We start from the raw sequence: 27,767 nt of genomic DNA on the forward strand, positions 1-27,767 counted from the left end.
TAAGAATCCTCAAGATTAAAGCTTTCTTTGTATTTACAATTTTGAATTTAGAATAATTCTAAAAATATTTTCTTAATCTATATCCGATGATGACAAGCTATAGCTCCTGGACCAGACCTCGGTGCTGCCTATTTTGGTATATAAAGTGTTACTAGGACATGGCCATACCCACTCACTTATCTACTGGTCTATTTGCCGTTGCTCTACGGTGGTGGATCTGGGTACATGTGACAGAGACTGTGCGGCCCCCCAAAGCCTGAAATCTCTACTAATGGGCCCTGAAATGAATTACCTGAAGTGGAATTACTTGACCACAGGGTGTAAATATTACCTAGGGTCTTGATACATATTGCTAACTACACCACAAAAGATTTACACCAACCTCCACACCAATTCACCATGCTATTTCCAACATGATGATTTCTTTCTTTCTTCCTTTTTTCTTTCTTTTCCTTCCTTCCTCCCTCCCCCCTCCTCACCTCCTTCTCCCTTCTCCCTCCTTCCCTCTCTTCCTTCCTTGCTCTTTCTTTCCCTATTTATGTATTTGATAATTTTATGAGATCTTTCATGTTCTCTTACAATTCTTTTATTATAAGGTGCTCTACACTTTTAAAATTCATTTCTTACTGGTGGTGCCTGGCTGGCTCAGTTGGTGGAGTGTGCAACTCTTGGTCTTGGGAGTGTGAGTTTGGGCCCCATGTTGGGTATAGAGGTTACTTAAAATAGACAAGATAAATAACATAAAATGTGTTTCTTAGCAAAAAAATGTTGGAACTTACATCTCTTGGGAGATGACAGACATTTGCTGCTTTTTCATCCATACCTACATCTCAGGTTGTTACATGTGAATTTATGTAAATTCATGGAGGCCACTATAGTTTCATATTTCTTTTCCCATTTGCTTCTTTCAACAACTCTCCAGAGTAGGAAAGATGGGGGTTTTAACCCCTGTTTGATAGATTCGGAAATTGTCAAACTCAGACATATGAAATGATTAACAAAAGTTACTCACAGCTAGTGATTGATCCAGGGTACAACCGAAGTCCAACAAACATTATTTTATGTGTTTGGAAGGCCACAGAGGGAAAGCTTCAGTTTCAAGACCAAGGGCACAAAGGTATGCCCTGCTTGCTCCCTCCCTGCCCATGGCAGACATCACTCATGGATCACAATGAGCTGTCCTGGTGGCGAGTCCTCCGCTCAGACTCCTCAACACAATACCCCAGGAAGCCACAGGTTAACCTTCCAGGCTTAATACAGTTTAAGTTGGGTTTCTGTCCCTGTTAATGTAAATAGTACTGGCTGATGTGATCTTGCAAGAGAAAGTCCCCCTTTTTCATAAATTCTAGAGCTGTCTAAAGATACAGAATGTCACTGTCAAAAGGAATCTGCTAATAAAGATAAGAACACATGTTCCCCAAATACCAGGCACTGAAGTGGAATGAGCTAAATTCAAGTCAATGTTAGATCTCTATCCTTCTGGCTTCCAGAAGAAAGGTCTAGGTTTCCAATGCCATGAAGTGTCAACAGAAGGATGCTCTGATATTCCCCCTTGGACTTAGCGGGGGGAAATGTATCCAGTTTACCTCCAGGACAGATTCATGGGCATCTCCCATTCCAAGTGGCCAAATCTGAACCCATCATCATTACAAGTACTGTTCTTCTTCAGGCTCTTATCTCTTGAATGGGGACACCAACTATCTCATCACTCAAGCCAGAGCATGGTGGCATTCACTCACTTCATTCTCTTCTCTAGTCACTCACTTCATGTCTCTTCTTCTCCTCCATCACTCAATTCATTCTCTTCCCCTCTAGTCACTCACTTCACTTCTCTTTTTCTCCTCTATCACTCACTTCACTTCTCTTCTTTTCCTCCATCACTCACTTCACTTCTCTTCTTCTCCTCCAGTCACTCACTTCATTCTCTTCTCCTCCACTCGCTTCAATTCTCTTATTTTCCTCCAGTCACTCACTTCCACTCTCCTCTTCTCCTCCAGCACCACTGATAAATCACCAAGTCCTTCCAGCTACAGCTACAAATGCTTCTCTAACATGGTCCACCTCACCCCCAACTCTCAACATCATTCGACTTCAGCCACCAAACTGGCCTCCCTGCCTTGAGTGTCATCCCTCCACCTAGTCCATTCTCCACACTGGAGCCAAAAGCATATTTCTAAAATGCAAAACTGACCATGTCCCTCATCTACCAAAACCTCCTCAAGCAATTAGCTCATGCAGTCATTCAACATAGAGGCACAGGCCATATGCTAGGCAGTGGAAAAATAAGGAGAAATCAGAAACAGACATGGTCCCCACCCTCATGAGCTGGGCATCTAATAGCCAGGGACAGATAGTGACCAAATAATCCCAGAAATTACATAAAAGCATAAATATGGTTAAGTGCTATGAAGTACTATCCAGTATTATGAATATTTATAATACAGTCTGGTCTGAGAACCAGATGTTGTAGCTTTGAAGGCAGGGACTTCATCTTTCCATCTGTGGAGGTTTCAATCCTGGCAGTACTTGGGAATCACATGGGGGAGCTTTTCAAGCACTCAGATCCCTGCCCCCCACTCAAAAAACAATTCAGTTAGAATCTCTGCAGGTCTGGCTCTGACAGATTTTTAAAAAAATGTCCCTCCACCCAAGTGATCCTAAATGTGCAGCCAGAGTTGAGACCACAGGCACAGCCCTGGTATCTAACACAGTGCTGGCACATAGCTTTTTTCTAGAGAAGTCAAGGGAAGTGACCTCCACTCTTACTCTTGTTCTCTCCAGCCACCTCCCACCACCTTCCCTGCTAGGATGTCTCACAAGGTCAGATCCCACCATGATAGGTTCTTCTCCATCACAGTTACCATTTTGCACTTGTTATTTCATTTATTACTGGCTGCCTCTACCCATGCCGTTCCAAGACGACAAGGCCAGGTCAGATCCCTGCCCATCACTGCATAAGCACTGCTCAGCCTACTTCCTGGCAGATATTAGGTACTCAATAAATATTCAGTGAGTCGATGTAAGAGCAAAATACCATGAATGCACATAGAATATCAAGGCAGTCGTGGGAGTGGAAGCTTCCTTCCCCCGTTCCTCCCAGGAGTCTCTTATGCAAGTCTCATTCACCCTAGTTATGTCCCCAGTCATGATTTAGAATCATTCATCCCTCTGTTCCTCTTTCCACACAACAGACTAGTCTAAGTTCTTCTCAGAGAAAGGAATGCATTCAAGGTTTTCCATATCTGACAAACCAAGAAAACTGATTATGAATTAGGTGTTCTAACAGCTGGGATAGGTGATGTCTTCTCAAAAAGTTCTAAAGAGAAGAAGTCACAGAGATATTCAACTCTGGCCAGATCAATGCAGGGATGGGGAGAAGCCTCCATTAAGAGGAGTCATGGAGTCCCACATGGAAAATCTACAACCTTCTACATAATTAACCCTAACTTGGTCTCTTTGTGAGCCTGGCATTGGGGAGCCCTTGATCACAGAAAGTGTTTGGTACTTGGGCAGAAAGTGTGTGGTACTTGGGGAAAGAGCAGGGTGGGCAGAAACATCTGGGAGCTTTGGAATCAGGCAGTCCTGATTTTGGAGGTCTCAGGAATCTCATGTAACCTCTTACAGCTTTATTTCCTTTGGTGTGAAATGGGGATAATATAAACTACTCTCAGGCTTGCTGTGAGGAATAAATTATATGAGGTCTATAAGCTACATACCACAGTTCTGGAAATATGCAAAAACTATTCAATACATATATTTTGTCTGTCTCCTGGCTTATGAAAGAACTGGATTAAATCCAATAGACATTTATTGAGCACTCAGTCTGTGCCAGGCAACTTGCTAAGCACAAAGGAGGCATTCATCCAAAGCAACCATCCTTCTTTCCTTTCCTCCTTCCCCTTTCACTTCCCTCCACCTACCATGTGTGTTGGCCTTGTTTGCCCTATGAAGCGGCCTAAGAAGGGGACTTGATCTCTTTGGGATGATTAGGGAAGCACCCTTGGGGACATGCCTTTAGCTGCCATCTGGAGGTGAAGAGTAACAGAAACAGGATTCCAGGCGAGGGCGCATGTGGTATTATAGCAAACGTGGCCATAGTACTTTGTGGTTCCATCACAAAGTGCAATGTCTTGCCCCACCCTTTGAATTTGGCCTGCTTTTGTGACTGGCTTTGACCAGTAGCATGACCAGTAGCAGGACCAGTCATGCACGTCCTGAACCTGGGCTTTTAAGGGTTCTACAGCTTCTGCTATCAGGCTTTTGGATTCCTGTCTCCATGTGCAGAAGGAAGCCCAGGTTAGCCTCCGGGCAGATGAGAAACCTTCATTTGGGCCAGTTGCCCATGCCCATGTTGCACAACCAATAACCTGCTAATTTTTTTTTTATTTCTAGGAGAGAGAGAGAGACAGAGTGAGCAGGGGAGGGTCAGAGAGAGAGGGAGTCACAGACTCTGAAACAGGCTCCAGGCTCTGAGCTGGCAGTCAGCACAGAGCCCGACGCGGGGCTTGAACCCACGAACTGCGAGATCATGACCTAAGGGAAAGTCAGACGCTCAACCGACTAAGCCACCCAGGCGCCCCTAATAACCTGCTAATTACCAGATACTGAGTGAGGTCATCCTAGACCACACAGCCATCCACTGACCTGCCAGCGACTCCAGATACCAAGTAAAACTGTCTGAGAACAGCCAATCCAGCCCAAAACAGAAGAAATACCAACTGACCCAGAATTATAAGTCCAATAAGTGGTGGCTCTATGAAGCCACTGTCCTTTGTGATACTTTGTTATGCAGTAGTATATAACTGATACAGAACAGCTTTTACAAAAGCCCTGAGGTGGGAAGGAGTGTGGCAGCTTCAGGAAACAGACAGGCTATTTGGTAGACAGAAGAAAGAAGGGGCTCACCAGATCCTCTAAAGTCTTGAAGGCAAGACTGTATCATTCACAGCTATTTATTGGTCTGACCAGCTTCCCTCCACTAGACTCTGAAGTGTTTGAGAGAAGTACAGAGCAGGCACAGATTTGTTGCCTGGGGCATGAAACTGTTCCTCAAACAGTGATTTTCAAGATTATTTCAATAACAAGAATGTGGATTGTGGTGGATGAATTGTTTCCATAACCAGGAAATGCAATTTTTGTGACACTTTCTTTCCAGTGCTTTTGGTCTCCTCTGACTTGGCTCTGGGGGTGGGTGGGAAGAAATGCCTACTTGGCCTTTTTTGGCTTTGTGCAGTATGGTCCCTGTCAGTCTATCAAAACTCTTCTCGTGAAAGAAATAACAGATTCATTGAACAGCCTTGTAAGCCCCATTAATAAATGCATTAACCTAATCAGCCCTGATACCTTGTGGGCAGATGGCTGACAAGCCAACCGGGAAACAGATGTGTGAGCCTTTCAACAACATTGGCCCTCTCCAGTTTGATTTTTCTTCATTTAAAAAGAGGAAGAAAGAATGAAAAAGGTGCTTTCCTTCCAATGAGCCTAATTGCCTTGAAGGAACCAAGGCTGTAAAATTAAACTGTACCTTCCTCCATCTGTCTCTTCCTTAATTAGCAGCAGACACGTGTACAGGTGCAGGGTGGGATGGAGACTCACTTCCGTGGAGATGGAGAGAGGCTAGGTAACAACCAGTTTTCAAAACAAACCACACATCTGAGGGTCTCAGTAGGTGGCCTCCCACCTACCATCTTTCTTCGAGCCAAAGACGTCTTAAGGAGGGCTTCCTACAGCTCATGATCACTCGGTGATATTCTTGGGTCTCTGGTGATGAATTTAACCTGGTAAGCAATGCCCCAACCAACCTAAGCTTTTGCCATAGCTCATTGGCCCCGGTCTTTGGTCCAAGAATATGCTGGAAGCAAGTCATAGATCTTCCCATTACAGTTCAGAATAAATTCCAAATTATTTGCAGTGGCCCCAAGGTCTGCGTGACCTGAACTCTGGCTACTTGTCCACCCTCATCTCTTCCACACTTATTATGAACCTGTCACAGAGTGTATTCGTTTTCCAGGGCTTCCATAACAAATTACCACAAACTGGGTGGCTTAAAACCACAGAAATTTATTCTTTCAGATTCCAGAAGTCTGAAATCAAAGTCTCAGCAGGGCCATGTTCCCCCTGCGGGCTCTAGTGGAGGGTCCTTCCTTGCTTCTTCTAGCCTCTGGTGGTTGCCACAATCCTTGGCGTTCCTTGCCTTTTGCATCTGTGCCTTGGACTCTGCCTGGCCATCCCGTGTATGGGTCCATGTGTCCAAATTTTCCTCTTCTTCTAAGGACACCAGGCATTGCATTAGGATCCGTTTGAATCTAGTATGACCTCACCTTCCTTTGTTACATCTGCAAACACCGTACTTCCCAGTGTTGGGTGATGTTCTAAGTTTCCGAGTGGTACAGATTTGGAGGGATACTCTTCAACCCAGTAGACACAGGAGTCCTTTCTGTTCCTGAATGTACCAAGCTTTTTCTCCATGTCAGAGCCACTGGATCCCGTCCTAGTTGCCCAGAGGCTCTTCATTTTGGTTGTGTATGTGGATCCTTCTGCTCATTTCGTTCTCTGATCAAAGGTCACTTCCTTATAAAATTCCTCTTGATGACCCAGTCAAAAGAGAGTCCTCTCCTCCCCTGGTTGCCTCATCGCTTCTCCCCATTTTGCATATTCTTAGCCTGGATCATTTTATGAAATCATCTTTCTTAGTTACTTGGTTACTGTCTGTCTACCTTGGCTAAAATATAATCTCCAATTAGGGTAGAGGCCCATATCAGCTCTGTTCACTACTTTATCTCCAACACCTAGCCCAGTGTCTGACACATAGTAGGGGTACAATGATTCATCTGATGAAGGCAAGAAAGCACTGGAAATATTTCATATTCCAATGACATTCTCTAGAATATTAGAAATGGGCAGAATGTCTCCTGTTCAGGCCATCTAGTCTGTGACGGTTAATTTTATGTGTCAACTAGAATGGGGTCCACAGGGTCTCTGGGTTAAATTTTATTTCTGGGTATTCCTGTGAAGGTATTTCTGGATGTACTCAGTAAAGTAGATTTCCCTTTCCAATGTAGGTGGGAATTATCTAATGTGTTGAGGGACCAAATACAACAAAAATCAGAGGAAGGGAGGCTCCATGTCCTTCCTGACTTCCTGGCATTGGTTTTCTATTCCCAGACTGGGAGTTACCCCATAAGCTCCCCTGGCTTTCAAGCTTTCAGACTTGGACTGAAATCACCCCACTGGCTTTGCTAAGTTTCAAGCTTGCAGACAATAGTTCATGGGACTTCTCAGCCTCCATAATCACATGAGCTGATTCCCCATAATAAATCTCCTTTCATATATAAATATATCCTATTTTTCATATATATGAATATTTATAATATTCATCTATATATACATATATATGAGAAGAGATTTATTATGGGGAATTGCTTCAAACCAATAATATATATATCGTATTTATGTGTGATATATATGAATATATATAAATAATAGGGTATGTATGTGTGTGTGTGTATATATATATGGGGGTGTGTGTCTATATACATATGGACACAGTTCAGTTTCTCTGGAGAACACTGATTGATACACAGTCCGTATCACAGAAGACTGACCTATGCCCTGTGCTTTATAGGAATTGAAGGACTAAAGCAGGGGTTAAGTTCCTTTATTTCTGGGGCAGGAGAACCTGGTTGCTGCCCAGCTCCATATCCTTGGCCATAGTCTTGTAGGGGCATGACTGCTCCATAGCGGTTCGTTGAAGGCAGCAGGATGAAGTTGGGTGAAGGAGGCAGGGACTGGTTAGAGACTGCTTCACTAGAGCAGAAATCTGGCCTCCCTCCCAGCTTCCCCAGTGGTAAACTGAGTAAAAGCTCATCTTTATTAAGTGGGTGCCCTGTTCTAGATACTTGGCTAGGGAATTTTTTAGCTTGTTTAATACTCTTAATATATTACTGAGGTAGGTGCCATCGTCAGTCTCATTTTATAAATGGGGAAACTGAGGCTACAGAGCTTTGGCAACTTGTCCAAGCCATGGCACTGGGATTTGAACCCAGGACACCGGGCTGAATTCCAGGTATCCCAGAATCTGTGAATTTGAGGCTATGGCACTCACCACTTTACTGGTTACGTTGTCTGCCTTATAGAGAATAGTCTTATTTCCTTAACAAGGTTTTATCTGTGGGAAAACATCCCCTTAAAACTAAAGAAAATGGAGGGTGGAGAGAGTATTATGCAGAGAAACCACTTTTCTTGATTCCTCCTCTTCAAACATCAGGGAATGGGGTGTACAGGTAAGTATCATAGTCTCAAGAGGAAGTACCAACATGTCATCACAGGAAGTTTAACAAAGCCCCAAATTCCTTCCTATGGCAAACTATGTTTATCTTCTTCTTTGAGGTAAGGAGGAGGGAGCTGGGGGTGACATGAGACTCTCCCTGCCACGTTGTGGCTCTTCCAGCATTCAGGTTGGCTCCTGCACAGGTCTTGGCATCTCTGAGGGGCATTGACTAAAAGGAGGCCACCTATCCTAGAGCTGAGCTGGAAAGAATCATTCACTTCTCACAGAACTGAGAGAAGATGGAACTCCCTTCATCATCACTCAGGGCCAGGCACACTCCATATTATGTCATATAGCTGGCCTCCACCCCACCATAACCCAATAAGGCAGATGTGGTGGCCTGGGCTCTTCAAACTACGTCACACTGATACCCTCAATATAGTGGGATATTTTGAGATATTACCCAATATTTCTTTTTTGTGTGTGTGCTTCTACTATCCCCCTCCCCATCACCCAGAGAGCAGCAATCACCTTCAGTAATGACAGAGAGCCAAAGTGTGGGTTTTGAATCCTACACCAGGCTCTTGTCAGCGATAGCAGACAGAGCTCTGAGACTCAAAAGGCAAGGTTTCAGCATTAAGTTCTGGGAATTAGAAGGATTACTGAGAGAAAAAAGAAGGATTAATGAGGTTATAGCTTGAAGGATGCAGTGCATCAGGTCTGGAAGAATCTAGTAATGTCTGGAAGAATGCCCACCTGATTTTTGTGACCATAAATTCTTCCTTACAAGATGGCAGAAAGAGCCTAACCTTTGAAAGAAGATGGATTTGGGATTCCAGCTCTTCCACTTACAAGCTGGAGACCTTGGGCAAGTTACCTGAGCTCTCTACATTTTCCCAATAAAATTAAAAATAAAAAACAATGATTATGTGACAAGGGTTTGAGGGTACCGAAGGGAATACACAGTACCAATGTCATGGCCTCATAGTAGGTATTCAACAGATGATAGCTGCTGTTGCTGTCATTGTTCGCAAGTAAAAGAAAATCATATGGAGATAGTAAAATTGACTTCGCAGGATGCAGTATAGGCATAGAGGAGACAAGGCAGGTAAACCAGCAATCACCTTCAGTAATGACAGAGAGCCAAAGTGTTGGTTTTGAATCCTACACCAGGCTTCCTTAAATGCGTGACACAAGGCAGGACTCCTTAAATGCATGCTCTTACCTGGGAAGGTGTAGCACGTGGTCACTTGTTTCTTGAGTCTCTTTCTACCTTTTTCTCTTGTGCACCCAGCTCCGAGCTACATTTCCTCAGCCTTTTTGGAAGCTCAGTTTGGCCATGTGGTTCATCTCCTGCCCGTGCAAGGTGAGCAAAAGTGATGCACCCAATTTTCACTTCACCTTACTTGCTTCAAGAAAATCCCTTCCCCTGTGTGTCCTCTCTTCTGCCTTCTCATAGGCTATGATAGCCACTAGCTTTAACAATGCAGCTGAGGACAATCCGGTAGAGGGTGGTAGAGAAACAGTGTTGGAGGAACCTGGGTCCCCCAAGTGACAGTTTGGAGTTGAGCTCCCCACCAACCTGTACCACCTCCCTCCTCGGGACTATACCAGAGAGATATACTTCTTTCTCTCAAGCCTCAGTAGCTGGAGGGGCTTTTGGTTCAGTAGAACAGTATTTGCTTTTTACTTCCACAGGAATATTTTCTGGGTCTCTACTTCTTTTACCTCCACCACAAGCTAAATTAAAAAGCAAACGCGGGGACAGTCCGTGTTTTAAAAAATGCCCAGGTATTTCTCTCTTCTTTTAAAATGCATTCTATAAATCTGTGCAGGTTCCTGAAACTGTCTCAGCAGGCAGAAACAAGAAAGGCAGTGGGGAAAAAAGCCTAGCTTCTCAGACAGGAGAGGGCCAGGGAGGAGATGAGAAGGTTTGTCTCTATGGCGAATTAGCCTCGTTGCCCCATTTCACCTGGTTCTGGGCCTTGCTGAAGAGGCACAAGGAGGGCAAGTCACATTTGAACCAGGTCATAATAAAGCTAAGGGCTCCAGGCTTTCTTCTGGCATTCATGTATTTCTTGAAGTCCTATATCTCTCTAAGAAAAAAAAAAATTGTCAAGGGGAGTCCAGGAGCCTGGACTTTTTTTTTTGGTCTTAAACCCTGAGGGCTCCCAGTGCCTTTGCTGGAGAGGATTGTGAAACAGTGCCTGGCTTAGGCGTTGCACCAAAGGTGTCCAGGCTATGCTGTGAGCCCCTTGGTTGTGAACTCCGGGGAGCCCTCTGTGTTGCTGACAGGCTCGAAGCCTGCAGGTCTTTTGTCTCTTCCTTAGGCAGTCCTGCAATGCAGTCACCTCTTTCTGAAAGGCTGTTGAACAAAGATGGACTCCAGCCATGGCTGACCACAGAGGCCCCCCGCACAGAATGGCCCTGGATGGAAATTGCACTTGATCACTGTCCTTCCGTGCATGCTGTACTGCTCCTCCACAGATGGAGATATTTCTTTTCAGAAATTTCTTTGTGTAGTTTGTCTTCTGATCAACCTCCCCTCTGGTGAAATTTTACACAACTGGTGTTTTTTTTTTGTTTTGTTTTGTTTAATGAAGCAAATAAAGGTTAACTATCTTTAATCCTATGTACCTCCTTCCAAAATGCTATAGGCAAAGGGCCATCTCAAAGAGAATCGTAAAGTTTGGGATCCTATGTTAGGTCCATGCATGAACGACTTCAATTCTTCACCTGTCCCTATATCCAAGCTCTTGTTACATGACTTTGAAACTCACCCCAAAAGAGGAAGATCTTTTCCCCTCACCAGCAGATTCTGAGTTCATCTGTGTGATTAATGAATGGTAGAAGACAGGACATAACAGAAGTTTGAAAAAGTTCTTGCTGGCTTTGGGTTCCTCTTTTGCACCTACGTCATCATCATGAGATGTCTACGCTACCCTCTCTGAGGATGAGACATCTGGAGCAGAGCCAAGTCACCCCAGTCACTCCACCTGAAACCAGCCTAGATCAGCCAACATCCAGCCACCTCCCAGGTAGATGAGTCAACTCAGCTGAGATGTGGAGAATCTTCCATATCAGTATAAGTCACTGGCACATGGACACCTGATCTCAGTAAATGCTGCTAAATAAATGTTAAACCATAAGGTTTGGGGTCACTTGTTACGTAGCATTATTGTGGGAAGACTACTGATACAAATAGCAATCATTTACCCACTCTACTTCCAGGAAAAGCTCCCTATTTTCAGGCAGGGAATCTACCTGTCTCCTACTGTTGATCCACATGGTTTGGGTAACATACCCCTCCACTCTGCCACTCCCAGCTATTCCCCCGTAACTGTAATCGACCCATTACATTGCCCTTACCATAGCTATTTGTTCAGAGGTGGGCACGTGACAAGGCAAGCCAAACAGAGCAAAGCCTGGGATCTGTAGTTATAGAGATAGAAGGGCCAAGGAGATCAATGATCCCTAACCTTCCATTCTATAAGAGAGAAAATGAAGCTGTGGGCTCAGGGATTTCAAACTGAGTAGAAGCAGCAATGGATTTAGAACACAGGTCTCCTGGACTTCCATCTGGTTAGTTTATCCATTTCCCATTGCCTCTTCTGAAAAGACTGCAGAATTCCCTTAAAATGCTATGCCCAACTTAATAATTTGTTAATAAAATGCATTTTGAGTGTCTACTCTGCCATGGGTACCATGCAAGATGCCAGGGAAGTTTGAAATGAATATCTAGCTGGCTTAGCCTCCAAGGGGCATATTTTCAAACTAGCAAAAATGTTTATTGCAGTCTTACCATGGCAGCCTTCTCTGCAAAGCAGAGAATACCCCCATGCTCTATGGGTTCCCAGAGAAGCTCATCAAAACTCCAGTGCTCACTGTGTGCTTTTAAAAGAGGCCATACTTGGGAGCTAGTGGGATTTGATTTTTATTAAATACAAATCCCCTCCCTATCCTCCACCTGCTCTGAACCCTGCTGCTCACCAGCAAACCCATAACCCAAATCAGCAAATTGCAAAAGGCTTAATTTCATGAAGTCATGTTTTAAGGTTGTCTTTACGTGGGTCCTTACCCAAACTGCGTGCACCATGACAGAATTGCAACCCAAATTACACGTTTTCTACTGTTTTGTGCCTTCTCTAGCATCTCTTGGACAAACATTTATTACTAAGCTACATCAATATTCTTTGGAAAAAAAAAGGACTGGAATTTGCTGAGTATCTACTCTGTACTGGACATCATCTCGGCCATTTCACTGATATTAACTCACTTAAACCCTCTTAAAGATAGATGACAAGGAAAAGATGACTATCATCTTTTCCATGGGAAGTGGAAACTAAGGCCCAGAGACACTGAGTAATTTGGCCACCAAATTTCTCTGCCACAGCTGATGAGTGTCAGGGCAGGACACCAAATCCAAGACTGTTGCCTCTAACATTCCTGCTTTCCATCTGGGGCCTCCAGGTCAAACTCCCAATTAAGAAAACAGTTTTATTTCGGCAAACACCAAAAATATTCATGTTTGGAAGAATGCTGGCATGTGGAATTGGAGTTCTAGGGCAAACTGTCTAGGGATTAGGTCTTGGAAAAGGTAGGTCCGCACTTCAGTGTGTACAGAATTATCCAGAAGGTGCAGTTACAAAATGAAAAAAAAAAAAAAAAAAGAATGAAAAATGAAGAAAAGATGTTGAGACCCCACATCCAGTGGCTCCGGTTTCTTTGCAATATGTGCAAAGGATCTGCATTTGGAACAAGCATTTCCAAAGATTCTGAGTCCAGTCTTTAAGCCATTCTTCGAAGACTTGCGTCCACATCCTGGAAATGATACAATTTTCCTGTGTGGCTTTGGGCAGTCTCATTTATCTCAGGGGACTTGGTTCCCTCATCCATAAAAGCAAAAAGATTGAGTAAAGTGCATTTTCTTCATTGTCACTATTGATGTGTATTGTACTGTCACATAAAATTACTCCCCCAAACACGATGGAGTGTGGATTTTCATTACCTCTCTTTTGGAAATGGTAGAAATGGGTGTTCAGTGCACGTGAGTGGCTTGTGTGAGAGCGCATGGTCTGCTTCTGATCAGAGCCAGAGTGATTGTAACATAGTATTGAGTACCATGCTGGTAGTTTCCTCCAAGTTCAGTGCTCCACTGGGCCAAGCGATAGGTCAGGTTCAAATATTCATTTTTCAAAATAACCAGATCTCAAAAGACATGGCTTTGTGCTGACAGGGAAAGTCCACTGGGCTTCAGGGGGTAGTGTCTTCCCTGGTACGTTGTCAACAACTTTTACAGGATTTCCCAGGGCTGGGCATGGGCAGAACAACAGCAAGGGCCACTAGGGGGCAGTGTGCGTGAGAAACCTCATGTAGAGAAAAATGAATAGTGCAAACTGTTGTGATGGGTTTGCCATGTCCCACCCTGGCAGATATCGTTCACCCCCCCCAAAGGGAATTATAGACAATGCAGGTAGAAACAGGAAACTTGTGTCTTTAGGGCCCTTGTCCTTTCTTCTAGGCAGCTACCCCATTCCTTCACCAACCTCCCCCAGCTCTGCCTACTTCTCTGCTCCTTCCTGCCCCATGTTCACAGAGTGGGTTTCTAGCCACATTCATGCTCCTGGATGTGATGATGTTAACTGCTTTTCCCAAAGAGAAGAGAGACCAGACATCAAAAGTGATTCGGAAATGATGTGGTAGAGTCTGACAGTTTCTGTTACCACGAGATTTTCCAGAGCCCTTAATTTGCTCACTTGAAAATAGTCATAATGATGCCAGTAATAGCCTTCATGTGGTTATCACTTCCTATACACCAGGCACCATGACATGTGTTGTACACGTTACCTCATCTTCGCAACAACCTGGGCAGTAGGTGATAGCGTGATCTCCATTTTGTAGATCAGAAAACAGGGAATCAGGGGTTGGCCATTGTGCTGAGGGTCACAAGAGTATTGAATGATGAGCCTGTGACTGGAAGTCAGGAATTTCTGGGGCTAAGTTCATCACACCTTGTATGTGTCTCCCTTTTGAGGAGGGAGCAGAATCTGGGAGGCAGGGGCCATCCAAACTCCCCAACCTTGTTATCATGCCTTATGTAGACTCAGTGTCTGGAGGTTGAGTGTAGAACGCTAGAGAAAGATCAGTGACCCCAGAGGAACTTGGGTCTGGCCAACTCTGAGACCCTTTTCCTCCTCCCTAGACAAGACAGGATAAATAAAGATGCATTTAACAGGACAGCTGAAATTAGCCCAGTCTGGGTGGAAAAACAGCTTCCAAGCCCTTGCTTTCAACGCATCCTGAAATATTTCCTAAATGCATCAGACAACAATAAACTGATATAAGGACAGAGGTGCTGACTGCCTCCAAATACTGTCACGGGAATCATAATGACTTTGTTTTTCACATGGGAGAGAGAAAAAAAAAGTTTATGCCTCAAATTAGTAGGTCTGTCATGTTCCAAATTGTTTGCATTTCTAAAAATGGATGTTGACATGTGAACAGTTATTACCTAATGCAAGACCCAAAAATCTGCCTCTCTCAAGGCAACAACCGTGTAGTCAAAGGGATCCTCACCAGACTCGTGGGTCTACAGCTCTCTCTCTGGATATGGGAATACAGTGCGTCTCCTTCCCTCCTGTGATCCCCCCAGAGCTCAGGTTGTTTCTGAGCCTCTGAGACCTGGTCAGACTCCCCTCTTCAGAACCTTCAGCCCACAGGACGATCCTTAGAGACCTAACCAGAGGGTGCTAGTTCCCCAGCAAGATTTCTCTACTGTGGTGGTTTTTAAAGTGTGGTCCCTAAGCCAGCAGCATTGCCTGGGAACCTGTTGACAATCAACTCCTCGGGCCCCACCCAAAGCCCAGTGAATCAGAAGCTCTGGGATGGGGCCCAGGAATTTGGGTTACACTGTTGGTGGGAATGTAAACTGGTACAGCCCCTCTGGAAAACAGTGTGGAGGTTCCTCAGGAAACTAACACTAGAACTCCCCTATGACCCAGCAATAGCACTGCTAGGAATTTACCCAAGGGATACAGAAATGCTGATGCATAGGAGCACATGTACCCCAATGTTCATAGCAGCACTCTCCACAATAGCCAAAACATGGAAATCGAGCCTAAGTGTCCATCAACGGACGAATGGATCAAGAAGATGTGGTTTATCTATACCATGGAATACTACATGGCAATGAGAAACGATGAAATCTGGCCATGTGTAGCAACATGGATGGACCTTGAGGGTGTTATGCTTAGCGAAATAAGTCAGGCAGAGAAGGACAAATATCACATGTTTGCACATATAGGAGGATTAGGAGGAACTTAACTGAGGAACAAGGGGAGAAGAAGGGGGGAAATGGTGGGGGAAAGGGAGAGAGGCAAACCATGAGAGACTCCTGAATGCTGACAAAAACTGAGGACTGATGGATGTGGGGGAGAGGGGGGGATGGGCATGGAGGAGGGCACTTGTGGGGATGAGCACTGGGTGTTATGTGGAAACTAATTTGACAATAGACTATTTGTAAAAAAAAAAAACAAAAAAACAAACATCATGTGGGAATAAACCTGTTTTTAAATGCCAAAAAAAAAAACCCCCCAAAAAAAACAAAACCCAAAACAAAACAAAACAAAACAAAACAAAAAAATCCTCTGAGGGAGGCTGATGCTGCTCAAGCATTGAAATGTGAGAACCAGTGAGGGCCCACGGCTCCCTCCTCCCTGCTCACAGGCACACACTCATGACCATCTACTATCCTGTACTGGTCTTCCACTTCATTGTCTTCTGTGTTCTCTACCCACCACAGCTCAAACCACCGCCCACCTGGGTAACCGCAAGAACCTCCCTGGAAGTGGCCCCACCTCTGGGCCACTTGCCCCTAATCCCGTTTCTACTTGAAAACCAAAACTATCTTTCGAGAATGCGAAAATGATGCTGCTAGTATCCTGCCTAGAGCACTGTGAGGCCTTCTAATTTCCTCAGTCCAAGGTTACCAAAGAGTTCTGCCTCCACCGCCTTGGGTCAGTGACATCCTCCCCACCACCAAATCCAACAGAGCAAATGGAATGAAAGCAGAAGAGAATGAATTTCCCTTCTGTTCTGAAAAGAGCTGCTCCCATCACATCCAGGTGGGAAATAACCCAGGCATGCGAGTCAGACAGACGCGGGTCCAAACTACAGCTCCAGCACTTAGCAGCTCTGGACGTTAGTGAGACACTCTCCCTCAGATGCCCGTGTCCCAAATGCTAAAGGGGCAGGACACTGCCTGCACAGCTGGGTCATTGAAGAATTTGGTGACAAACTGATGCAAAGGGCCAGTACTCTGTTTGGCACCTGGTAGGGAGTGAGAAGGTGCTAGCTACCTCCTGGTCCAGCCACCCAGCTGGTTAAACTCACAGACTGCACGTGACCTACTCCTGATTCTCCCCATACCACCTCAGGAAAGCTGAAGAGAGAGAAAAGGCTAAATAATCCCCAATACCCAGAGCCAAGAACCTGACTCTGTTTACCTCTGTGTCCGAAGGTGTGTCTTCTCCCCTGCACTAATTCCCCTTGTGTTTTGCTAGGTTGCTTGTGCTGCTTTCTGAGAAAAACCAACATTTCCTGGATGTCTTACCTGGGATGGTGTCTGATCCTTCAGGAAATGAATATTGAGAAGTGGGGGGTAGCACATTCTTCAACAACAGCCCAGAGTACAGATACATCACACACACGAGCACGCGTGTACACACACACGAACACCTACACGCTAGAACTTAGACGGACTTGCAGGTCCACCCAACGGGGACACACGTGTGGCACTGGGTCACACACAGACACCAGGACACTTTGTGTCTTCACTGAATCATGTCAAATGTGACAACACCTAGACAAAAGAGCTAGAAAAAGCTGTACAGTACCTTTTGGTGACTTAAGTGTCGCCACTGCCCAGTCACCATCAGAACTTCCTAAAAAAATAACAATCGAGAGACGCTGATTTGCTGGCTGGCTTCTCGTGTCCGCTGCCCTCACCTGCTGGTGGCCACAGATGCAGCCTCCAAGGCAGGTGGGGAGCAGGCCTCAGGGCCCTGGGGAACAGGGTGAGAGACCAAATGTGCAAGTATGATTCTGTGCCCACCTCCTTCTGCAGTATCACGATAACACCCAACAGAGGGTCAGAAGAAGTCCTCTGAAGAAGGCCTAGATGCTTTCTGTTACGTTAGGAAGAGATTTCTTAGGCAGTGAATCTGGCTCTAAGTCTCAACCCTCTAAGAAAGAAAGGAAAATTTGAGTTGCATGAGGTCACTTGGCTAACGACAACACTTTGTTGACAAAAGATCCATTTTGATCCTGGTTTACTGCAATCTCTCACCTGAAAAAGTTGGGAGGGGGGTTTATTAGCTCCAAATCCAAGGTTGGGACAGGCTCTGCTGACTGCAACGTTACAGGCTGGGTGGCAGGCCCCCTAGGGATACGGGCTGCCCTTGCACACAGTCTATGGAAAACATGATGGGGCACCTGGGTGACTCAGTCGGTTAAGCATCTGACTTTGGCTCAGGTCATGATCTCAGGGTTTGTAAGTCTGAGCCCCACATCCAGCTCTCTATTGTCAGCACAGAGTCCCCTTTGAAGCCTGTCTCCCTCTCTTTCTGCCCTTCCCTTGATCTCTCTCTCAAAAATAAACATTAAAAGAAAAATACTGTTGAATGAATGAATGAGCAAATGAAATCAAGTTTCTCCATGAAGTCATTTCTCCTAAGGGAGGGAAATTCCCCTAAATGCTACAGGGAAAATCCCCTAAATTCAGGATTGCTATTTAAGCATCCCATAATGCTTGGAATTTTGTTTATAAATCAGTTTCTCCAAGTTGAATTTCATTTCACGTGTGCCGAATGCGCCCTGGGTGCACTTTATTAAGAGAGCTCCCTAGTAACCCCTTCCATAAAGTAAAGAATGGTAAGAAGGGCGATGGCTACACCCTAAGCCTGTCTTTGCTAGACCTTCTCTGTAAGATTGGGTTTTACTCAAAGCAGGGCAAACATGCTCACGGGGCTGGGCAGCAGCCTCTGCCCATTGGTTGGAGGCCTAACCAATCAGTGTGAGCCCCTGGCTCCCCTTTCCTTTCTTAGGAATCTACCTGAAAAGGCCAAGTTCTCAGCATTTTTGCAGAATTTCCAGAGAGAGAGAGAGAGATCAGGCTGCCAGCTGAGAGGAGTGGCAGGGAACAATCCGTGTGATGTGAAAGATTACAGAGCACAGATCCGGCCTCATTTAAACGTTTCTGGTTGGCCTCCTAGGCAGGCCAAAGGACACTCAAATTGCCACATTCCCCCTGGGGATATGGACTCAACACCCTCATTACTCACAACAGAGGGGAAACGGACAACAGAGGGGAAACGGAGGGACAGGAGAGTGAAGAAGTGAAAATTAAGTGAGACCCGCCCAGGATGACTTGATGTTTCTTCTCCCTCTGAGCCAGGTTCATTGACATCTGGAAATAGTGATGTGGCCCCAAATCTTCCTGTGTGGGTGGACACAAGACTGCCTGAGTCACTGAGTCATGGACGCCAAATAGGCCATCTTACCCCTAACCCAGGTTCATCATTTGAAGACAGGAACCATGTCACGGTCACCTCTACCCCTACCTGAGGCAGGTCTTAGTTCTGGCAAGGTGGTAACAAGTTTTCTTTCATAAATCCGCTGAAAATAAGGACACTTAATCAGAAGGCACATAGGCTTCCAAATATATACATAAGGTTCCACTACATGCTTGGTGCCACTACCTTGACAGTAGATAAATATTTGTTGGGTGAAAAAATTAAACACTTATTAAAGAGGGATGGATCTAAGGCATCGAGAGGAAAGGAACATGAGGGAACCTTCTGGGTGACGAAATATTTCTTATCCTTACAGGGATGTTGGTTATCCTAGAGTATGTATCTCTCAACAATCATGCTACTATAAAATTATGATCTTATACCTTATCTGAGCATAACTTAAATATATTATACTCAATTATACTCAGCACTATGGGAAAACTTTTAGCTTCAAACAAACAAACAAAACCCAATTCAATATAAATAATCCTCCAAAAAAAAGAGGAAAATTCCCCATTTTTTTTTTTTTTTTTTTTTTTTTTGTGGTTTGATCTGCTTATAGCCTTCTGATGCCAGAAATTGCTCTCTGGAAGATACAGAATCATTTTATGGAAAGAACACGGGATTCTGAATCAGGTAATCCTGAATATGACTCTTGGCTCTGCCACTTACTGCAAGACCCTGGAAAAATTGCTTAACTACCCTGAGTCTTAGTTTCACCATTTGCAAAACATTGGGAACAATACTTCCCCCAGAGGTATAGTGTTTTGAGCCTTCAATGATGTTAGCCTTCTTCTTGCCATAACTTAAAAAAAATATAAATGTGTAGATGTCAATCGATGGCTGAGGCCTCATGCATCATGTAGGTTTCTCACACATGACTCCTACAGCAAGACAAAAGAAGAAATTCCTGCATGTTGAAGTTCACTGCCATGGTTTTAAACAGTGCCATTGGAAACTGTAACATGATTTGGGCAAAAGAGCCCCTTGTCTATCAAATAGCAACAAAGAGGATATCCTCTTTTTAAAATTTTAATGGAAAAATGAAGGCACCACGGCCTTTTACCAATAATGCTGGCATGCCCTGTCTCTTTTTCTCACTGAGTAGCTAGGGTTGCAATGAAGCATCTAAAGGGCATGTAGGTCAATGAGAAAGAATGAAATCCTGCCATTTGCAGCAACGTGGATGAAAATGGAGGGTATTATGCTAAGTGAAATAAGTCAGTCAGAGGACAGATATCCTATGTTTTTACTCATACGTGGAACTGGAGAAACTTAAGACCATGGGGGAAGGGAAGGGGGCAAATAGTTACAAACAGAGAGGGAGGGAGGCAAACTATAAAAGACTCTTAAATACAGAGAACAAACTGAGGGCTGATGGGGGGGTTGGGGGAGATGGGAAAATGGGTGATGGGCATTGAGGAGGACACTTGTTGGGATGAACACAGGGTGTTATATGTAAGCGAGGAATCATGGGAATCTACCCCCAAAACCGAGAGCACACCATACACGCGTATGTTAGCCAACTTGACAATAAATTATATTAAAAAAATAAATAAATAAAATAAAGGGCATGTGGTCAGGACTTTAAGTCTTAGGTGCCCAGAGAAAAAAAACTGGACATGAGGCCAACAGGAGATAAACACCAATGTGTCATCAATTTTCTGTATGCAAGATCCATCAGAAATTATGTGAAAGTGTGCTCTTTTTCCAGCTCTAGAGGCAGGAGCCACCCCTCTTTGAACCAGCAGGTAACCCTTCAGGACATTTTCCCAAACACCTCTGTCTTGTCAACATTGACCTATGAGGAACCATAAAGTGGGTTCTTTACATCGTAACTACCCATCACACAGGTGGCTCAAGCCAGGGAACTCGTGTGCTTAATTGAGTCTTCAGGTTTCATTTCGACTCAGTCTATCACAAGACACATTTCTTGTCCTCAGTCATGGTGGAGGACGTAACTAAACTGTTTAAACCCACATTTCTGACTTAGGAAGGAGAGTCAGTTGGATGAGACTGAATCTTTTTTGATGGATTGTAGTAGCCATATGTCTGGATCTTCGTCGTTCGGGCTAGATGGGGCAGTAAAGAGGTTTGGCTGATGGCTGGTCCTTACAACAGCTCAGAAAAGTCATTTGCTGTTTTCTTGCTTGTTTGTTTTTATTAGAGCCTCAATGTGAGTTAGCTTCCTTGTATGTCTTTCCCATCAAACTGGAATAAATTCTCCCTCCCTCAAAACGACGTCTGAGCAAATGCATGTTAATCAAGACACCAGTATATCTTGGAGATCTGAGGGAAGATATGGCCAACAAACAATTCTGGTCTCCAGGCTTTAATATGTGGCAGTATTACTGAGGGTTGACCGTATGCCAGGCTAAGCACATTCTGTGCACTATATCGCTGAATCTTCCTAGCAAACCATCAGCTCTGTATTGTTATTATCTCTATTTTACAGAAGAGAAAACTGAGACCTGAGGAGGTTAAGTAATTTCTGAAAGACCTTAAAAATATCTAGTGAGGCCTTAAACTCGGTCCCTACCAGTGGCAGAGGCCATGCCACATTCCACCATCTTGCTGATCATCTCATGCTCCTGACTTGATGTGGTGCCCACCATATGCTCTAATTCACTAAGTTTACAAACAGTTATTGGGAGCACTTGTAAGTTCTTCGGCATGGTACTAGGTGCTAGGGATGCATTGATGATGGGACAGACTTGGTTCCTGCCTCAGTGGGAACTACAATCAAGGGACACCCAATTAAATGGCTAAAAAGTGAATGAATGAACGAATGAAACAAATGATAATCCAACCCCATCACATCTCCTTGTACAGAATCTAATGTAGTTTAGCTGCTAGCATTTCCCTAGTGTGTACTAATCTTTTGCTGACAAATGGGGAGTTAACCCCTTGGGAACAGAGACCATTTTGTAGTCACACGCTAGATCTCTGAATTGTAGAGAGAAAAGAGTTTTATTTAAACCTCAGTGAGTGTATTTGGGCACCTGGGTGGCTCAGTCAGTTAAGCATTCAACTTTGGCTCATGACCTCATGGTTCACAGGTTCGAGTCCTGTGTCGGGCTCTGTGCTGACAGCTCGGAGCCTGGAGCCTGCTTTGGATTCTGTGTGTGTCTCTCTCTGCCCCTCCCCCTCTCATGCTCTGTCTCTCTCTTTCTCAAAGATAATCATTAAAAAAAAATTTAACATCAATGAGTGTGATGTCAACAAGCAAATAAAATAAAGTAAAATAAAATAAAATAAAATAAAATAAAATAACCAACAGTTACCACCCCTTTCTCTCTGGAGTTAGCAGCGAATGGATGGGACATATTTAATGGCCCATGGTATTCTAATAACTAGAATTAGTGGAATTGTTTCATTTTCTATTTTAAAATTTCCTCGCTATTCATTCCTCATTTTTCACACGAAGAAGTTGAGGTCAGTGAGTTTCAGTGACTGGCTCAAACTACCCGCCAAGAGAAATTTATTTTCCAGGGATATTTTTGAACCTGGAAGTTAACCCTAAAGGCTGTCAAAGTCCTTCCTTCTTTACTGGGAATTTTTAGAAAATGTGTCTGCTTATCAAAGGTTGCAGAGCTCTCAAAAGCAAACAATTTTTTAAACAACTTCTTTCCTGGGTGGTAATGATTTCATTAATGGAATGCATTTCATCATCCACACACACATCATGGTGTGAATTATGCCTTAATAAAGAATGCTTTGGAGAGCACTTAGTCTGGAATTTGCATTTCACTTGTGCAGGCAGATGCTGGACATCTGGGTAACCCAGTGGGTCAGGCAGTCCCTTAATTTGCTCCTCACTGGACTGCCACTCACTGGAGAGTCACAAGACCATTGGCGACTCAGGTAAAGTCTGTGAACCCCCACAACAGCCAGAGAGGAAGGACAGAGAAGAAGAAGGGCATATCAACCATATCCACGTTTGAGGAGGGTTCTTTAAATAAGATCCTTCAGAGTTTTCTAGAAGATTAGGGGTACTTCCGTACAAGTGAGCTATGCTTTGACTCATGCCAAAGACGAGCGCATTCCTTCATTCAGTAAACACTGCAGAAGTCCTTCCTTTGTGGAAGAAAGGGTTACTTAAGGAGGGCAAAACACACTTTCATACCGCAAATGTAACTCTAAATGCGGTGCAGACATGTGCTGTGGGCAGGACCCCGGTGCAAATTCTGAACTTGAAAACTGTGAGATCATGACCTGAGCTGACATTGAGCACTTAACCGACTGAGCCACTCAGGCGCCCCATATTTGAGTCTATTTAACACACTTAGGATGCATATGCAGTGCAAACATGCATATGGAATGGGGGAATCTGTGGTCATGGGGTGAATATGAGGGCTGAGTTTGGTGTAGAAGTTTAACACGCCACATGGGAACTAGTAGATAGGTTCTCGCAGGTCTTGGGATTTAGAAAAGCCTATGTCAATCTGCACAGCCTGTGCCCTTGGTGCTAGGAATCTGGTTCGCCCATCTTTGAGGGACTCCATCTAGAAGCAGTAGGAGACAGGGAGACATGAATTCCTAAAGATAGAGGTGACTGAAATGCTTAGAGTTCCCAGTATGTGCTTGGCCCTCTGGCAGGCCACCAAGATGCTTGCTTTTGCCTCTGGTGTTTGGAGACCGTGGTCACCACCAGCATCACAGACATGTCATAGTGTCTGGGCTTTGGTTTCTGGTGTCTGTCTGGAATGGAATTTGACATGGGACTCAGTCAGCAAACAACTCGCATCCCATCTCTGATGGGATCGACTCGCATGGTAGCGAGGGAGGGAATGAAGACAAGTAGCTGATAATAAAAGCAAGCATGTGGTCTGCGAGCCCTCCATCTGCCCAAAGTTTGGTTTTGCTGTGACTGCTGCTTCCATACTACAGAACTCCTGCCTGCGTGATTTGTTTGGGACCTCGAGTCACCATCAGGGTCAATGTCACACTCCCTCATGTGTGAGCTGGGGGAAGGGACTAACAGAAGACAAGTGCTGTGGGAAGCTAGCAGTGGGAGGATAGGCTCTGGAGTGACAAAAATCCACAGGCTGCTTGATTTGGAGCAAGGTTAATTAAACCCTTTGAGCCTCAGCTTCCTGATCTGAAAATTGGTATAATAATTGTGCCTTCCTCTTTGGACCACTATGAGAAAATGAGGCAGGATGTATAAAAGGTCCAATGCAATTGATAAAAACTTGATCAGAACTCAGGCCGTGCACCTCATCTAGAAGAGCACAAGATGCCTGAGATAGGGGCGTTCCGCTTACTGACTTCTCACATTGGGGGTGACAGCAGGGTGATGGGTGTTATCCACTACAGGGCAAGACAGTGAGACACCAGGTATCTTGGACTCTATGTCCTGAGGATTCACTAGGGCATATGGTGGACAATGAAGGGGATGAGGTGTCTGTGAGTCCAAATGAGCCTCCAGGCACCCTCTCTCAGGAAACAGCCTCCACATGTGTCCCTCGCCCACCCATCCTGCCCCATGTGGGGACTCGATCTAGTCAGAGAGAAAGCAGCTGCTTCACAGTAACCTGGGACCCAGGTAGAGAGATCAGGAATATATATGAGAGAGAGAGAGACAGAGAGAAAAGAGACAGAGAGGGAGATGGAGAAAGAGACAGACAGAGAGAGAGACACACAGAGTCTAAGAGGGAAGAAGAAGGAAAAGAAAAGGAGAAGTAGAACAAGAGAGAATAGAAAAGGCAGTTGGAGGGAAAGAGAAAAGTACAGAAAAGCAGGGGCAAAATAGAACAGCACTTACCGACTGCCTTCAAGGAGGCATATTTATTGAGCTCTTTGCCCGGTGGCTGCTGCTCATAGGGGTTGGAGATCTGGCCCAGGCTGGGGTATGAATGTGGATGGCCCATCTGCTGGAGCAAAGGGGAGGTGGGCACTGCGTTGTTCATCTGCGTAGTGTCTGCAAGCGAGGAGACAGAGGGAGATGGTCACAGACCGGTGGGAACTTCTTCCCATGCAACGCAGCCTACCCTCGCAGGGTCCCGAGCCCCCCATCCTTTAGAGACATGAGAGGGAGAACAGCGGAGGGTGTGCGGGAACATTGGGAGCAATCGGCTCCACGGTGTTTACTGAAAGCAGCTGAGGATGGTGGAGTAAAGGGCAAAGGATGTGCCCAGAACTTTCCAATACCCCCCCACCTGAAATGAACATGTTAAGGTCCGTTCATTGCAGGTGCTATTTTTGTTATTAAAACTATAGGGGCGCCTGGGTGGCTCAGTCAGTTGAGTGACTTCTGCTCAGGTCATGATCTCACGGTTTGTGAGGTCGAGCCCCATATCAGGCTCACTGCTGTCACTGTAGAGCCCGCTTTGGATCATTTGTCCCTCCTCCGGTTGTGCTCTCTCTCTCAAAAATGAAGAAACATCACACACACACACACACACACACACACACGCAATACTATAGATAGATGATAAACTTTAGTAATAGTCAAGGAAATGCAAGTCAGAACAATGATGAGAAGCCATTCATTTGCCAAGAGATTGGTAAACATTAAGTAAAAGGTGGACACCAATAGTTGTAAAGATGTGGGAAGCTGGGTGGTCTCAGAAACTCACAGCGGGCACGCAATTTGCCATATTTGCAAAAAGGAATGTGATAGTGTGTCTTAGAATGTAAAGCAAGTGTATATTTTGACCAAATAATACCACTTATAGGGAATAAGCCTACAAAAATGACATCAGAATATATGGCTCAAAGATATTCTTTGCACCACTGTCTATAAAGTGACATATATGCACACCCACACATGCAGAAACAACTTGAGCTCCTATAAATATGTGAATTCTTGGTACCTGAATTCACCGGGGTGGCTCAGGTGACTCTTGATTTTGGCTCAGCTCATGATCCTAGGGTCATGGGATTGAGCCCCGAGTTGGGCTCTGCTCTGAGTATGGATTCTGCTTAAGATTCACTCTCTTTCTCCCTCTCTCTCTCTTCCTTCTGCCCCTCTCCCCCACTCTCTTCTCTCTCTTAAGTTAAAATACATATGGGAATTACTAAACTATTGTACATTCATATTACATACACAATATGCACATGGATACGATGGGATATCATGCAGCTCTTAAATAAAAGACTGTTTAAAATTGAATTAATTCTGGGGCACCTAGGTGGCTCAGCCAGCTAAGTCTAACTTTAGTTTTGGCTCAGGTCATGATCTCACAGGTTCACAAGTTCAAGCCCTGTATCAGGCTCTGCACGGACAGCTTGGGATTCTCTCTCTCTCTCTCTCTCTCTCTCTCCCTCTCTGCCCATCCCACACTCACACTGTCTCTGTCTCTCTCAAAATAAATAGACTTAAAAAAATCTTATAGAAAGATGAGTTAACTCTATACATGTCAACCTGGATAGTTCCTTTGGGCTTATATCATTAAGGAGGGAAAAAGTAAATGTGAAAGTAATGCAAATAATATAGCATTTTTGATCAAGAAAATCTATGCATAATTTTGTGTGTTGTGATTTGCAAACACAGAAAAAAGACAATGTAAAGACACATGAGTGGAATATTGACTACTTAGACGAAATGGAATTCACCTGGAGAGAGGTTCAAGGAGTGTGCTCTGAGGGGATATTCTCTGAGCAGAGACCCAGAAATCTAGATGTCGGTTCAATGTGGGAGGAGGTGGAGGGCGGTGGGAGGGTGTTCCTGGTATATGCAGAAACGGGGAGAGGGAGGAGGTTGGGCTGGACAGGTAGGCAGGGCCCAGGATGCCTTGTGAAGGGTTTCTCGTCATCCTGAGAGCAGTGGGAGAGAGGGGGCAAAACGGAGATGAAACCCGGAGTCCAGATGAGGGGATTATTGCTCAGTTTCAGGCACAAGTACAGATTCTCCCCAGTTTCATGAAGCGCATGTGCAGATCCAGATAAACATGGCAGTGCTTGCTGGTGCTACCTTGAAAGATCCCCTTTACAGCATGTGTGCTCACTTCCCAACTGCTATGTCGGGGGCTCACAGCCCACAGCTGGTCCTAGCACCTGGTGAGTTATTCTCAGGAACCACCACCCTGGGTTTCAGGTGCTTCATAAATCTCACCCTCAACACCTGGGGTGGTCAGCCATCACTAAGGTGCGCGGACCAGCCCCTTGCCTCAAGGTGAGAATAGCATTTTCTTTCTTTCTTTTTTTTTTTTTAAATTTTTAATGTTTTATTTATTTCTAGGAGAGAGAGAAAGAGAGCGTGAGCAGGGGAGGGTCAGAGAGAGAGGGAGTCACAGACTCTGAAACAGGCTCCAGGCTCTGAGCTGGCAGTCAGCACAGAGCCCGATGCGGGGCTCGAGCCCACGAACCGTGAGATCATGACCTAAGTGAAAGTCGGACGCTTAACCGACTAAGCCACCCAGGCACCCCGAGAATAGCATTTTCGACCAATGGATGCTCCAGAGCTCCCAGGGATTGGAACAGGGATAGCAGGGGTCAGCAAATTTTTTTTGTGAAGGGCCAGACTGTAAATAGTTCAGTCTTTATGGGCCACACAGTCTTGTCACAAATACTCTCAACTCCGCCCTTGTAGTGAGAAAGCAAACACAGACATTATGTCAATGAATGGGTGTGGATGTGTGCCAATAAAACTTTATTTATAAACACAGGTAGCTGCTAGATTCGGTTCAAGGGCCATAATTTGACTAACCCTGGTCAAGACTGAGACCCCCACCCTTCATTGTTCCTACTTTGTTTCCCTCACAACCTGAGAGGGGCGTAGGTGTGTGTGTGTGTGTGTGTGTGTGTGTGTGTGCACGTGTGCCTGTGTGTGCGCATGCCTGTGTGTGTGTATGTTGAAGAGCACTCCCTCAGAGTCTAATACACCGGAATCCCCTCTCTCAAGTGTTGCTTCTACACAAGTCAACCCATGACGTGTATGGAATATGTTTGCCTTTAGAAACCAATAAACCCAAATGGAAAGA

General features: G+C 44.8%; 1 protein-coding gene across 5 annotated transcripts in view; it reads right to left on the minus strand.

The window, feature by feature from the left end:
• SHISA9 (shisa family member 9) overlaps positions 1–27,767 on the minus strand; it is a 281,487-nt gene that overhangs the window by 2,040 nt on the left and 251,680 nt on the right. Inside the window, exons 3-4 of one of the 5 annotated variants that reach the window (XM_039233555.1) lie at positions 24,608–24,763; positions 17,164–17,211 (exon numbers count right to left, since the gene is read on the minus strand). In XM_039233555.1, coding sequence (XP_039089486.1) covers positions 17,164–17,211; positions 24,608–24,763 — 204 coding nt within the window. Of the gene's footprint in view, positions 1–1,012; positions 1,133–3,920; positions 4,067–17,163; positions 17,212–24,603; positions 24,764–27,767 lie in introns of those variants that run through there. The other 4 variants (XM_039233556.1, XR_005528626.1, XR_005528625.1 and 1 more) reach the window with 4 other exon arrangements.

This window comes from Hyaena hyaena, unplaced genomic scaffold, assembly GCF_003009895.1.
Source record: "Hyaena hyaena isolate Hyena2069 unplaced genomic scaffold, ASM300989v1 scaffold_76, whole genome shotgun sequence".
NCBI classification, from domain to species: domain Eukaryota; kingdom Metazoa; phylum Chordata; class Mammalia; order Carnivora; family Hyaenidae; genus Hyaena; species Hyaena hyaena.